General features: G+C 45.2%; 1 protein-coding gene across 2 annotated transcripts in view; it reads left to right on the plus strand.

The window, feature by feature from the left end:
• STAG2 (stromal antigen 2) overlaps positions 1-16,125 on the plus strand; it is a 3,222,550-nt gene that overhangs the window by 1,027,733 nt on the left and 2,178,692 nt on the right. For both annotated transcript variants that reach the window (XM_044057319.1, XM_044057321.1), the window contains exon 10: positions 9,991-10,089. In XM_044057319.1, coding sequence (XP_043913254.1) covers positions 9,991-10,089 — 99 coding nt within the window. The remainder of the gene's footprint in view (positions 1-9,990; positions 10,090-16,125) is intronic.

A 16,125-nucleotide genomic window follows, 5' to 3' on the forward strand; every position in this document is an offset into this window, starting at 1 on the left:
ATCTGGGAATCTTGAGGCAATGTTACAACTGCGTCATGTACACAGACAGCCCTCTCCTCCCAACAAATTCCAGCACATGTGAGAGATGCAACCATATAGCCATACTGGAGGCTAAGCTCTCTCAACTCAGTACTGGCGTAACCAGTCAGGAGGAGAAGGAAACCACACTCATTACAATTCCAGTCTCACATAGACCTACCACGACAGCAAACCAAGCACATACACACACACAAAAACATACTCGGAGGCTCTAAATAAAAATCTGCCTAAGCAGCAGAGACCTCCAAAGCAGACACCCAAGCAACCGCTACCCCAAAACAAAACACGTTCAACACACAGCTCACAAAGCCAGTGTGCCGGACAGTCACAGCCCTTAAGGCTAAACAACACACCTGATACACTTGTAATAGGTGACTCTATCGTCAGGCACACTGACGTCCCGCTCACCAGGCTGAACAAGGAGAAGGTCACGGTGAGCTGCTTGTCCGGGGCTAGGATCTGCCACATAACACATGCACTCAGGTCACTCCAAGGCAAGTACAAATATGACTCAGTCATTGTCCTTGCTGGTGTGAATGACCTGAGATGTACCTCCCTGGACTACATGAAAAGAGACATAGAGGAGCTCTCTGAGCATGTAGCCCAGGCCGGTATGACCCTGACCTTGAGTAGCATCTTAACCTCACCAAGAATGATGCCACAATATGAAGACAAGATGATCAATTTCAACAATTGGCTTAAGTATTGGTGTCATTCAATGGGGATCCAATGCTTGTCAGCCTAGGATGACATGTTAGACAAGCCACGATGCTTCGCTAGGCACGGCTTGCACCTGTCACCCCTGGGCTTTCGGATATTGGCATAGGCTCTTGCTACCCCCATAGTGCCTCTTTTAGGCAAGGCTCAAAAGACAAACCCACCTCCATAGGTATCACAAGGGATAAGAAACTGAGTAATGCTACTCAGTGCCAGAAGTCTAAACCTCAAGATGCACGCACTCGAAACTCTCCTTAGCATGGAGAACATCGATATCTGTGCAGTAACAGAAACCTGGTTCAAGGCTCCCGAGAGCACCCCAGCACTACCAGGTTATACCTCATACCATGCTTTTCGGCCCCAAAACTTGGACCGAACCACAAAAGGAGGGGGAGTATCAATATTCGTCAAAGATACCCACACCTCCAGGTTGGTGGCACAGCACGAAGCATCAGAGACTATCCATGTGCAACTAACAGTGGGTAAAACTGCCTTCCAGTTTATAGCCTGCTACAGACCACCCTCCCAAACCCAGGAACCCCACTCTGCCTTCCTGAGAACACTGGAAAATACGAAGGTCTCTCCAAACACCATTATATTGGGCGACTTCAACTGCCCAAACATAGACCGAGAGCATTACTCTAGCTCCAACACCCTAACCCAAAGGTTCCTAGAATTTATAAACTCAAATGCTATGGAACAACTTGTTACCACTCCCTCAAGAGGGGAAAACATACTGGACCTGATCATCACCAACATGGGGACTCTATGCTCCAGACCATAAGTGTATCCCTCATTGGTAAGATCAGACCATAAACTAATCTCACTGGATATTCACATTCCGACTCCACCCCCTGCCCTGAACAACCACAGTGAAAAACTTCTCTAATGCAAATTTCACACTCCTCAAAACCGAGGTGGAATCCTTCCAAGCCCCCGGGCCTGTGGAAAATACGGCCCAGACTGCAGAATCCTGTATAAACGCATTCAATGAACACCTTCAGGAATGCATGGATCATGCAATCCCAAATAAAACCAAGTCCCGGTCCTCCAAAGGCAGACGTCCTGTCTGGTGGACCCCAGCCATAAACAAAACTATACAATAGAAGGAGGAAGCTACTACATGATAGAGCAAAATCCCAAAAAGGGAAGGCATCTCTGATCAGTATTAGCAAAAAACTACGGGCACTCATAAAATCGTCTAAGGCCAGCTTCGAGAGAAAAATTGCACAGGACACTAAGGATAATCACAAGGCTTTCTTTAGTTATGTTAGGAACCTGGGTGGGAATTCCCAGATATGCTCAGAATTAGTCCAAAATGACAAAAATACACGAACCCACAGACATTGCCAACACCCTAGCTGACAGGTACAGTGCAAACCACCCCCACCAAAAGGGCAAATATCTATTCCAGCAGAGTGCTGCCCCCCTGACATCTCAGATGCTCAGGTAAGAGCTGCCCTCTCCAAAGCAAAAACACAGCATCAATGGGACCAGGCGGTGTCCCGGGCTGCGTCCTACATGAACTCCAAGAAGAGCTAAACCCAAACATAAAACTACTGTTCAATCTCAGCCTTACTACAGGATATGTACCCCAAAGAGTGGCGTACAGCAACAGTGGTCCCTCTCCACAAAGGTGGTGCCTCAACGGATCCTGGAAACTATCGCCCCATAAGCCTGACTAGCTTGGTCTGCAAAGCTATGGAAAGGATCATCATGGACCTCATAAATAAAGATATTGGGGACCTACAGACACTGGATCCTACCCAGTTAGGCTTTAAGGGCAGATCCTGCCTCTTAAACCTGGTTGATTTCTTTGAAACAGTCACAAAGTCCATTGACGAGGGGAAGGTGGTCCACACAGCCTACCTGGACCTCGCAAAAGCCTTTGATACAATACCCCACTCGGGCATTATAGATAAGCTCACCAGCTTAAATATAAACCCCTATGTCACTAGATGGGTTGCAAATTGGCTCAAGGACAGAACCCACATGGTTAGAATTGCTGGAGCCATGTCAGACTCCAAACCAGTTACAGGTGGCGTCCCACAAGGCTCAGTCCTGGGACCTCTCTTCGGTATATATTTCTCAGAGGTACAAGCCAACACGGAAGGACTATGGCTGACCAAGTTTGCAGATGACTGAAAACTGGCGCCATAATCGACACTCCAGCCGACACAAGCATCCTCCAAAAGGGCCTCATAGAAAGAGACAACTGGTGCCAGAGCCATGGCCTCAAGCTAAACGCCAAAAAGTGTATAGTCATCCCCTTTGGCAAAAACAAAGTCCCCACAAATTACCACATAGGTGGTAATCCATTAAGTACAGAAGCAGTAATTAGGGACCTGGGGACCCAAATTGATAGCAATCTCTCATTTGATAACCACGTGGCCAAAGTGGTTAGAAAAACATTTTATATAGCCCACCTAATCATGAAGGGATTCACATCTAGATCAGGGGAGGTCATCGTGCCTCTTCACTCATCCCTCAGGCGCATAATTGAGTACAATGCCCCTTTTGGGATGTACCTTACCAGACACCTGCAGCAACTGGAAAGACCCCAAAAGTACCTCAGCAAGAGGATCAAAGGGCTCAAACAGATGCCATATGCTGCCCGGTTATAGAAACTCCAACTCTACTCAGTGGCATACCGCCTGCTCAGAGGCGTTCTGTGCCTGACGTATAAAGCCATGTCCAACCCGGAATTAATGGACATGCTGCACCTCAGAAAATCCAAATCCCATCGAGCTACGCGCTCGAGAGACTTGAACCTGAGCACTGAAATAAATAGGACATGCTGGATGGATAGTTTCATAACCCAGAGGCTCCCTTCACTCTGGAATAAAATCCCAGTCCATGTTAGGCAGAGTCCCTCATTGACTCTCTTCAAGAGGAATCTTGATGAGTGGATGGGAGATCGTAGGTTTTCCCCGGGTATCACTTCTGTGTCACTGTTAGACAGAGGCACAGTAGTTGGCTGCACTTTTGTCGAACACGGAAAATCGAAAACGGTAATGTCGAACTCCAAAAGCCAGCCGAGGAATGCGTTTTAACATGGGTCGAGATAGGTGTTCACTGCTATTGTCAAACTACAAACCTCTCCCCTAACTCGACCCATGTTAAAACCGGTTCCTAGGTTGGCTTTTGGATTTCGACATTACCGTTTTCGATTATCCGTGTTCGACAAAAGTGCAGTCGATGGAGTTCCATTTGAAAATGATAGTAAACCATACATATATATATATATATATATGTATATGTATATATATATATATATATATATGTATATGTATATGTATATATATATATATGTATATGTATATGTATATATATATATATGTATATGTATATGTATATATATATATATATATATATGTATATATATATATATATATATATATATATATATATATATATATATATATATATATATATATGTATATATATATATATATATATATATGTATATATATATATATATATATATATATATGTGTGTATATGTATATTATTAGTTTGTCTCCTCCCCTCCGTTAGATGGATCTTATCAGAGGTTTTTGCCCCTCCCCCCAAAGTTCTTCTATAACCATTAATTTCCCTTTTCTCTTCTCTTTCTCCTTTAACAAAAAAAAAATAAAAAAAAACTTTCCCGGTGTTTTTGATTTATCTTCAGAGTAAATCATGTTAGCTTCCTTCTGTAGTGCTTTTGTGTGTGGAGGTGCCTAACCCTCCTTCCAGTATGTCTGATAAACCTACAGATTTTAAAAAGTGCTACTGTTGTAGGAATAAGATCCCCCTGTCAGATGCCCTCAAGAGGTGCATGTATCATCTTTGGCCAGGGCATTTGGAGGTTGATTGTGCCTGCTGTGCAGCCTTCATCTCCTGAGCTCTTGCTGATTGGTGTAGAAAGTTGATTTTCAGAGGCCTATTGCTGACCTCTGGAGCTCTCAAACTCCCACTGCTAAGGAGCTCAAGAAGTATGCCCCCTCAGCTCTTCCAGGATCCACTTTGTTTTTACCCGAGAAGTGCCAAAATTTGTCAGATCTTCCACTTTGGATCCTACTTATTCTCACGTCTCATTGGTTCCAAGAAGATCCTCAGATCTAACAGTGTTTGCTCTTGACAAGACACTAATGCTTTCGTTTTATTGATCCAAAGTTCCCTGTCTCCAGGCAAATCTGATCCTGGAGTCACACTCCACATAAGCAAATCTCCTTCCTCAGCCCTGACCGCTGGGACCAGCATGTTCCTGGTCAGGTCTACCTCATTCTTCATCCACTTCGAGATCCTTTTGGCTGTCACACTCGGACATGGACAGGATGATGCAGAGTTTTTTTTTAAAGCACAGATTCAGTTGGAGATTTCCCATCTCAGACCCATGCAGAATCCGTGAGAGCTCCAACTCCAGTACCTCAACCTCCTCTTCCAATCCAAGCTCAGGTTTTGGAAATTCAGGATCTGGCTTTCCCGAGTTGGCCATCGAAGTGCAGGATTTTTTTTTCTTTTACTTTGGCAGTACCCCTGATCTGAGATAACAGCGCTGACTTCTGGGTTGGTCTTGGCTCTGACCGTTTTGCAGCTGTACCTGCCCCTGGGGGCTTTGGCCCTTGACAGTTTGGGCCCGGTGGTTTCTGGAGGTGTCTGATTTGGACTGGCTTTTTCCTCCTCTGTCTTGGTAGCTCCAGCTCCGAGGGAAAGGGGTCAGGCTTCCTCTAGTTCTTTTACCTTCCAGGTGGCAGAGAGGGCTTTCTCCAAACCATGAGAAGTGGCCTTCCATGCCCTGGATCCTAAACAGTTTCCAGATCCAAGCATTTGCCAGTCCATCTTGTCTGTAGTCATTCCCACCAGGAGAGCCTCAAGACCTACCCTCAGCAAAGGGTCCCCTTGTCTTCAGAGTCCAACCCTAGTATCCCATGGGGGGTGGTTCATCGAAAGAAATGGTGCAAGAGGAACCACTTGGACTCCCCTCTGGAGTTGTTGACCAAGAACACTGACTTTGAAGGGGAAGGGTCCTCCCAATTTCCACCTGGGAGATGTCCTTGTCCTTCAGGGATATTTTGGAAATACTGAAACAAGAGTTGACTGGTTGTCCCATCCCCCTTCCTCCAAGGAGTAAGTGTTTCTGGAAGCATTTGGGACAGGCCCATCTGTATCCTGGGTGACCCCACAAGCAGACAAGCTCATTGACCTGAATGCCTGCCAGGAGTGGAAGGAGCCAGACACTATGGACACCATTCCTAAACGTGCAGACAAGTTCCTCAGTCCCCATAGTCATTATCCATTCTGGAGTAGAGGGGTTCCAGTTTATGCCATTGTGCTGTCTGCAGCCACTAAGAATGAGCTAGTCAAGCAGAACTCCTCTGTTCATCCCCCAAGTAGAGTCTCTCTGGCTTTGGACAGCCATGGGAAGTGCGTGTATGCCTCAGCCATCTTTATGCTGAGAGCATTGATTATTTGTTAAACTTAACAATTCTCTGGAGATCTGATCAAGGCATTCACTCGGATGCAGACTTTGTTGGAAGAAGACCTTAAGATGGTATCTCCCCATCTGACCACTTTGTCTTCCATTGCTAATTCTTCTACGAGTTTAACTTCTCATGCTGCAGAAGGATCCTCTCGAGCAGTTGGTTCATGCTATCCTTGGGAGACATGCCTAGATGAAGCTTTAAATGTTTGCTGACCCCTTTAAGGCATCATTCATAAGTGCCCCCTTTGACAGATCCTCCCTGTTTGGACCATCAGACATTCTTAGCCACAGCAAGCAGGAAGGAAATACCTCATCTGCCATGGGGATCAAGCCCCCCCCCCCCCAAGCAGACCTTATGGATCTACTCCAGGAACCAGTGGACTGGGAAGATATGGTTCTGTAAGTCCCAAGAGTCTTTCCTGGATTTGCAGGATGAATCCTCTTGTAGAGGAAGAGGGTTTAATGGTAGACGCCGCCCCTTAGGGAGAAGGGGTCCACACAACCAGGGCAGCAGAGATCGTTTCTCCGATAGGCCCTTTCAGCATTCCAGAAGTGTTGCCTGGCTGTCCTACACTGGAAGCAGTCGCAGGAAGACTATTCTTGCACCCAGACACCTGGAAAAACATAACTGATGACAACTTAGTGCTAAATATTTCCAGCGATTACTATATTCCCTTTTCCCTGGGAATGTCTCCCCGATGTGTTATCCAGTCAGAAGGCAAATGCGATCATAGAGACTCAGAAACTTTTAGAAAAGTCATTCAGGAGGTCCCTACCGAACATCAAGGAACTTAACTCGCAGTTCTTTTTAGTGCCAAAGAGAATGGGGTACCTTCGACAAATCTTAGACTTGAGCAGTCTGAACTTACTTGTTAAGAAGTCGAAGTCCCACATAATTACTGGTACAGTCCATGTTGCCACTTTTACGTAAGGATGATTGGATGTGCCCTGTAGACTGCCAACATACGTATTATCATATCAAAATAGGTGCTCCAGGAGACGTCTGTGCTATTGACGGGGAGCCAACTATTACCATTTCAGAGCTCTGCCTTTTGGTCTCACCGCCACCCCCCAGGTGTTCATCAAATGCATGGCAGTGATTACATCCCTCCCCAAACTGCAAGGATTCCAGATGTTTCCATCCATAGACAATTGGCTCCTTACGGTACTTACAAGGCATCAACTACTTTGAGCCATTCAGGTTCTGGTGTCTCCCTTACAGGATATATAATTTATAGGGATGCAATTGAACACAATCAAACAAATAGCTGACATACCTCCACAGAGAATAAGATAATTGAAATAGCAGGTACAACTGTTACTAGATACCCCATAATCCAGTGGTGGATGCTTAGGAATGACCCTTATCTTGGCACACCCTCCACTCCCCCTCCACCTTAAGCCACAGTGACCATGGATGCTTCCCTGTTGGGGTTTGGGGGAGGCATTTTCACGGAAGAATGGTCCAAGTCACATGGTCTGCGATAGTGACCAAATTACACATAAATGTCCTTCCGAATGAAGGTGGTTCTTCTTTCACTGCAAGTCTTTCAGGATGGTCTCCGCCTGAGAATGATTGTAGTTCTTACAAAAAACATGTTGGTTGTTTGGTACGTCATGCAGGAGGGGAACCCCATCATACTAGTTGGGCAGGGAGGCCATGAGGTTTTGGGAATGGGCAATCTCTTCAAACAGTTTTCTCATTGCAATGCACATTCCAGAGAAGTCCAGCGTTCTGGCGGACAGACTGAGCAGATCAATATTGAGGCCACACGAGTGGTCCCTGAATCACAAAAAAAAACAAAAATCCACTGGTGAAAGCCAGAAACCAATCCATAGCAGATCACATGTCCTGCCCTTGGGACCAATCTTGCTTCAACCTCTTTGCCTCTCTCCTGAACAAGTGCAGCAAGTATTTTGCTCCGATTCTCCCACTGAGAGAGTCACCCAAGCATACTCTAGTCCATGATTGGCTCCTGGGTCTCCTGTATGCTTATTCTCCTATTCCTCTGATCCCCAAAGTTTTGCAGAAAGCCATGAGGTTGAAGAGCATTCTGATACTCATTTCCCCCTTCTGGCCTAGTCAGGTATTGCTTCATCTTCCTGCAATCTCAGAGCCAGTATCATCCATGGTTACTAGATCCCATGCGGTATCTGATATCCTGTCCGTCAGAGCTTCAAACCCCCAATGTCTGTTCCCCCAAACTAACAGCTTGGTTTCTCCACTTCCAATGATCCTTTGAAAGTCCAGGCTAGCTTCCAGTGTTTGAAAAATTATACTCGCTTTTCAGTAGCCTTCTACCAAAAGTGTACTACAGCAAATGGAAGAGTTTTTCAGTTTGGGCTTCGGAACAAAATATCGATCCCTTTTCTGCCCCTATTTCGGATATCCTTGTTTCTCTACTAGCTTTTCCAGCATGGAGCTAGTTTTTCAACTATGAAGTTACAACTAGCAGCTATTGCAAATTTTTATGTAGGGAAGGGCAACAACTTTTGTCATCTCTCTCAGCATCATGGTTATGTAGAGCTTTCTTGAGAAGAGTTTTTCCACTTAGACGTCCCATAAAATATCTGTCTCCTCCTTGGGAGCTCACTCTTGTGCTTCAAGGCCTTACTCAGAAACATTCTGAGCCTGTGAGCTCATGGAATATAAAATACTTGTCTTGTAAGACAGTTGTCCTAATGACCATTACATCAGCAAGAAGTGTCAGAATTGGAAGTTTCATCTTCCCAGCCACCTTAATTACCTTCTTCAAGGTTAGAGTTTCCATCAGAACAAATCCTTTATACCCAAGGTTGCTACAGAGACAAAACTGTGTGTAACCTTAACTAAACCTCTAAGAGGCCCATTCAAATAGGTCCATGGCAACTTCTTCACTGTTCCTATCCAGAGCTTCCATGCACAACACGTGCAGCTGCAACCTGAGCAAGTCCTCATACCTTTATCACACATTACAAATTAGATCTGGTCTCAAGCTGTAGAGTAGATTTTGGCTCATGTGATCCGGAATATCCTTTCTTAGATTCCACTGGGGTTTTAGGTAGCTGGGGGGACTGTCCCAACAGTTGAGGGTAGCATGAAAATTGACATTAGATAATGAAGTTATGTACTCATGATAACATTCCATCTGTTTGCCATTTTCATGCTTCAACTTCTTGCCCACCATCCCACATCTTTAGTTCAACAATCTTCTGGATGAATGAGATATTGTAAGGACACCACTGTCCTTTGTGTTTGTGCTCCACACACAGTTCTCTCTGTAAGACATGTACACATTTGTTTTTATATATGGACGTTGTAAGATATCATTTCAGGCAAAGTTGGCAAACAAAATCCTGGGGTATGGTAGGGGTAGGTGCATTATGGGTAACAGAAGCTCAAGAGCTTTTTTGGTTGCCACCAGCTTTAGTAATGTCTGAGTCGGATCTGAACCCAACAGTTGAGGAAGAGTGAAAATGGACAACACAGATGGAGTGTTATGGTGAGTACATAACTTTTGCTAGATGAAGCAAGCAGAATTTTCTTGAAGTTTCTCATAATTAAGTAGTTGTTAGGGAGACTTTGTTGGCATGAAGTGAAGTTTTAGTAGTGCAACTTTTCTATGCTGTGGTCCTTCATTTTTGGATTATTATAAGTTCATAATACTCTGTGGTATAAAGTACTAGTGTGACTGTCTTCACACAGGTGTGCACAAATGCATTTCAGAATGTAGAATTGCTGAATTAGAAATGTTTTCCCTTTTCTAATATTTTTTTTCTTTCTCAAGCAAGGTGAAGTGCGACTTAAATGTTTAACAGCATTGCAAGGTCTTTATTACAATAAAGAGCTGAATTCCAAGCTGGAGCTGTTTACCAGTCGATTTAAGGTAAAAGGAAATAATTTGCTGCTGTTGTGTATGTGTGTTTGGGCATATTTTTGTTTAAACAGTTAAATGTACAGTACAGAACAATTGCATTAAAATTGTGAAGCGGGCAGGTTTATTCAGCTTATAGCAGGGCAGCATAATTTGTCCATGTCTAATTGGATATTCATTGTACTAAATGGTGCCATTTTATTATATTCTGTAGCTTTGTTTTATAGGTTTAATATTGGCATTGTTCCTAATGCTTGCATGTTTTCGATCTGCACCAAATTTATTTATTTTTTTTTTAACTTGGATGTTTTATGGAGATCATTTTGTATGCTCTAGATTATGAGCTTTCAGTGCATGGAAAAATGTAACTTAATTTATAGATTCCAGGTTAGTTATAACAGAAATATGTTCAATATATGCTTTAAAGCCAGTGATGTATTCTTCAATTTTACTTCCACATATTTAAAAGAAGTCTTGAAGTGGAAACTGAAGTTGCTTCTAAGCCGTTCTTGGAAGACTGTACATTTTGTTTTAACCACCACCCAGCCCCGAAAGTGCTATTGTCTGTGCTTCTTGAACTGGATAACAATTTTTCATTGGAGTAACAATGATGTTTCTTAGTAGCTGTTGTGCTTTAGACGAGGCCCTGTTTTACAAGGTGATTAGTCAGTGTTGCGCATTTAACCTAACTATAGAGAAGACAGGCCCGCCCTTTGCCACAGTGAGAGCAAGACTGCAGGGGTCAAACTTTGTCGCAGGTAGAACTTTCCCTGGCTGACATGATGATCTGTCTTGTAATGCATCATGGTGCTTAGCTTCTCAAGACCATTGGTGAGCTGAATGATGCATAAACTGGTAGAAAAGTAAGGCATGACGTTTACTTTAACAGTGGTGGGTAAAGTGGGGTTGGACATATTATAGAGGTCAGTCCTACTTTCCATGTCTGTGAGTGCTTAACTTGTATATCTGAAAAGAGGACGTCCATCCTGTGAAAGCAAGACCTTCTGTAATTAATCTCTCATGGGGGCATACCCCTAATAGTTGCACTAATTCATCCTGCCATGCTTTGCAAGTGTGCTGAGTGATGATCAACTACATACTTCAGATGTCCGTAAGAGCTTTATTTTTTAAACAGTCTGTAGAAACAGTAACTGCAGTAGTAGTATGAGCTTTTGGAACAGAAAGAAGAGTGTTTTACTTTCTATAGCAAAATGATGCATGCCAGGATGATGACCAAGGCATTTTTGTCCCACTTTATAGGAGGATGTAACTTGATTGTTTTTTAAAACATGTAGGGCCAGATTCAGGAAGGCTTACACGGAGTTTAAGAGTAGTGTAAGCCTCCGTGTAAGCCTCCCGATCCAGGAACAGCCCAAACCTCCGTGTAAGAGACAGCTAACACGTCTCTTACACGGACTGGGCGTGGAAATGCTCAATACCTCATTTGCAGCTCAAAGATATGCATATGAGGTATTTGAGCGATCCAAGAAAGCCAAACCATTCCGTGTAACGGACGTGTTAGCTGCAGAAATGTACTCAGCTGACAACTGAGTACATTTCTGCAAAATTGAAAACGGAGCTATGTCATGTCCAAATAAAGGGTGCATATGTTTCATTTAGCATGCCAATGGCCAAATATGTGGCCATTGGCATGAAAAAGTGTTGCAAAAATATTTTAAATAACTTTTTTTTTTTCGTGGGATTATGATGTTTAACTGCAGCGCACACCCGCGCAAACGGGGTGCTCTGCCTAAAACTGAAAACCGAAGCTTATAAGCCCACAATTGTGGGATTTATGTATTGCATGGAATGTCAATGGAGGGACTAGCAGGCCAAAAACAATATGGCCTCCGTGTAGTGGTTGTCAAGGGGGGGAAGCTCTGTGTAAGATATGTAACTAAGCATTACTAGGCAATCCTATGTAAATGAGGGTTACAATACTGAATCACACTGCCACATAGGTAATGAGCACTTTCTGAGTAGTGTAAGAGTTACAGAAGGGGGAGGAACAGAGTAAGAGGTAGCTGATATCACGGGGGGGAATGATCGAAATAAATGTATCAGATTGGAGGGCAATGTAAGGTGACAGATGACAGACAGACATCAGGGAGAGAGGTGTGTCCCAACAGAACACTAGAAAAGTCAAGAAACAGAGGGTGCACACTATACCTACACTCCAACTTTCTTGATATACGTGCATGCGCGCGTGTAAGGCAGGTTCAACATGTGGGAGCGTGTTGCAAACCGTTTACAACGGTTTGCGTGGGCGTGCACGTGTTTAAGGCTGTGTGCGTTTTAACATGAATCAGCCAAGTTCACACCATGTAAGGATGTGTGCGCGTGTAACACCGTGTAAGGGCGTGTCTTGGCGTTTAAGTAACTGTGAGCGTGCTTAAGCTGGTGTGCACATTGCTCCCCCTGAGGAAACAGAGAGGAAACAGGAAACAACCAAAATACAGGGAAACTGCCAGAGGATACTGCTGGAGTTGATTGCTGGAAACAATTGGAAGCAGGCAATTACACAGGCAGACTAGAAGCCCAACCCAGCACTTAAAACACTGCAAAGAGCAGTGCAGGCTGTTTCTCAGAAGAGATACTGCAAGAAAGTAAGCTATCAGAATTGAAAACTGAAAAAGCTGAACTCAGAGCAGAAATGCTAGGGGCTGCCATAGCTGTTATAATCAGGCATAGGCGAATTGCTGAGGGTGGTGACAATGCAGATGCTGACAGACAACCCAGAGTGAGAAGGAGAAGAGTATACAGGCCCAGGGTCACCTACCATGGGTTACATGAGCTGGAGATAGTAGAGCGCTACAGAGTGGACAGAGACCTTCTGCAGCAAATTGTTGAGCTGTGCAGGCCATGCCTCACACACAGAACCAACAGAGGGGAACCCATCCCAGTGGAAACCAAGGTATGTGTTGGCCTAAGAATACTAGCAACAGGTACCTTCCAGAGACCAACTGGTGATATGATGGGGATATCACAGGCATCAGCCTCCAGGGTACTGCACCAGTTCCTGGATGCCATGTCAGCACATGTCGGTGATCATGTACATTTCCCCAATGCCCGTGAGGTTGTGGCCAGCAATATGCGTCTCTTCCAGCAAATAGCGGGATACCCTGAGGTATTGGGTGCAATAGACTGCACGCGCATACGCATCAAAGCACCAGCCGGTGAGCGGGGTAGAGCCTACATGAACCGCAAGGGCTTCCTTTCCATCAACTGCCAGGTCGTGTAATAATGAATGTGTGCGCTGGCTGCCCTGGAAGCTACCACGATTCCCACATCTGGCATCTGACGCAGCTGTACCAATCATTTGCCAGTGGGGACTTCCCACACGGACACCTAGTGGGGGATGCAGGTTATGCACTTGAGCCGTGGCTGATGACACCCATCAGAAATGCTCACACACCTGTACAGGAACGCCATAATGAGGCACACGCACAAATACGTAATGTCATAGAGCGTGTGTTTGGGCTGCTCAAGTTACGGTTCTGGTATCTGGACGCATCTGGTGGAGCCATGCAGTACACACCAACTACATGTACCCAAATGATCATATGTGCTATGCTACATAATATGATTTTGCGGAAACAGCTGCAGCAGGACCAGCATAGGGCTGGGCCAAACATACCCCCACCATTGCCAAGGCCACCACAGGCAGAGGGTGGCTCGGAGGAGGAACAACCTGACCTTGCCCCAGTAGGCAGAAGGAGGCGTGCCCAGTATGCACTGGCCTTGGCAAAGAGGCAACGCATAGCACATACACTTGGTCAGTAGGAATACTGGGACTGATACCCGCTCTGACTCACTCGTATAGTAACAGGGATGCCTAACATGAAACAACCTGCTTCCAAACATGTACAGGGAGTGTAGTATGTGCATCCGACAGAGGCAGCCCTGCAGCACCACCTGAGGCATGAATGCCATGTGTCAAGTAATGTAACACCATGTACCATATGCACACCTGAGGACCCTGACTAACATCCACCCTCACCAATCACAAACCACAAAAACACAAACCCACATTCATAGGTACCACAAGGGATAGGAACCTAGATGTAATGCTACCCAATGCCAGAAGTATAAACAGCAAGATGCGTGCTGTGTAAACGCACACAGTATAGAGGATGTAGATATCAGTGCTGTAATAGACAAACTGGGTCAAAGCCCACACCAGCACCCTAACACTACCAGGTCACACCTCATACAGGGATGTACATGTGCAAAAACATGGAACAAGCTACGAAACGAGGGTGACTAGCAATAAATGTCATGGATAACCACACCCCCATGTTGGTACCACAACAAGAAGGAACATGGATTAGCCATGGTCAAATACCAATTGCTAAAACTGCCTACTACTAAATAGCTTGCTGCAGACCACTGTCCTAATAGCAGGAACTGCACCAGGCCTATGTTCATAGGTTCATACTAGGCTATCTGCCCTAGGGCATATATAAGCCTAGCCCAGAGTTTTGTGGCTTCCGCCACCCCTTCAGTTCTAAGGATAATATGCCCATTATTTTGCTGTGCCTCTGTCAAGCAGTGACACTGATGTTATCCCTGGGGTATACCTGTGATCTCCCAACCATTGGTCATGATTTCTCTCGAACAAAGCCAGCGAGGTGCCCAGCCTCACATGTACCAGGATGATGTTCCACTGCATAGGGAGTCTCTCTGGGTGATGAATCTGTCCCTCCAGCATGCCCAATTAATAGCCGTGTTGAGGTTTAAGTCTCTTGCCCTTGTAGCTCTGATGGATTTAGAGGTTTGGAGGTGAAGCATGTTCATTAATTCCGGGTAGGACATGGCCTAGTATGTCAGGCACAGGCCACCTCTGAGCAGACGGTAGGTGACTGAATAGAGCTGGGGTTCCTTCAGTCGGGCAGCATAAGACATACATTTGAGACCTTTTATCCTTCTGGTGAGGAATGTTTGGGGCCTGTCCAATTGCTGCAGGTGTCGGGTCAGATACATTCCGAATGGGGCATTGTACTCTATCATTGGTCTGATGAGTGATGAGTACAGGGGAACAATGACCTCCCTTGATCTAGATGTGAATCCCTGCATGATCAGGTGGGCAATGTAGAAGGTCTTCCTAACTACTTTGGCAACGTGAGTGTCAAACGAAGGTTACTGTCAACCTGGGTGCCCAGATCCCTGATAACCTCTCCTGTGCTTAGAGGAGTAACACCTATATGGGAACTAGGGGTAACCTTGTTCTTCCCGAAGGGTATGACTATGCACTGTTTAGCGTTTAACTGTAGGCCATGGCTCTGGCACCAGTTATCCATTTCTATGAGACCCGTCTGAAGGATGTCTGCGTCAGATGGGTTTTCAACTATGGTTCCCAGTTAGCAGTCATCTGCAAACTTTGTCAGCCATAATCCTCCTGTGTTTGCTTGTACTACTGAAAAGTAGATGCCGAACAAAAGTGGGCCCAGGACTGAGCCCTGTGGGACACCACTTGTGACAGGCTTGGAGTGTGACATGGCGCCAGCAACCTTGACCCTGTGGGTTCTGTCACTTACCAGTTTGTAACCCATCTTGTGACATATGGGTCTACATTTAAGCTGGTGAGTTTGTCAATGATACCCGAGTGGGGTATTGTATCGAAAGCCTTTGCCAGGTCAAGGTAGGCTGTGTGGACTGCCTTGCCCTTGTCAATGGCCTTGGTGACTGTTCTGAAAAAGTCAACCAAGTTTAAAAGGCATGATCGCTCTTGACAAAGCCAAACTGGGTTGGATCCAAAGTCTGCAAGTCCCTTATGTCTTCATTTATGAGTTCCATTATGATCCTCTCCATAGCTTTGCAGACCAGGCTGGTCAAGCTGATGGGACGGTAGTGTCCGGGGTCGGTGGAGGCACCTCCTTTGTGAAGTGGGACCACCGTTGCCGTACGCCACTCCTTGGGTATGTATCCTCAGGTGAGGCTAAGATTAAACAGCTGCCATAACTGCGGGTTTAATTCCTCATTGAGTTCGTGGAGCACACAATCGGGGACACCATCTGGTCCCATGGGATGCTGTGTTTCTCGCCTTAG

Source organism: Protopterus annectens, chromosome 15.part0, assembly GCF_019279795.1.
Source record: "Protopterus annectens isolate FY-2018-M chromosome 15.part0, PAN1.0, whole genome shotgun sequence".
Taxonomy (NCBI): domain Eukaryota; kingdom Metazoa; phylum Chordata; order Ceratodontiformes; family Protopteridae; genus Protopterus; species Protopterus annectens.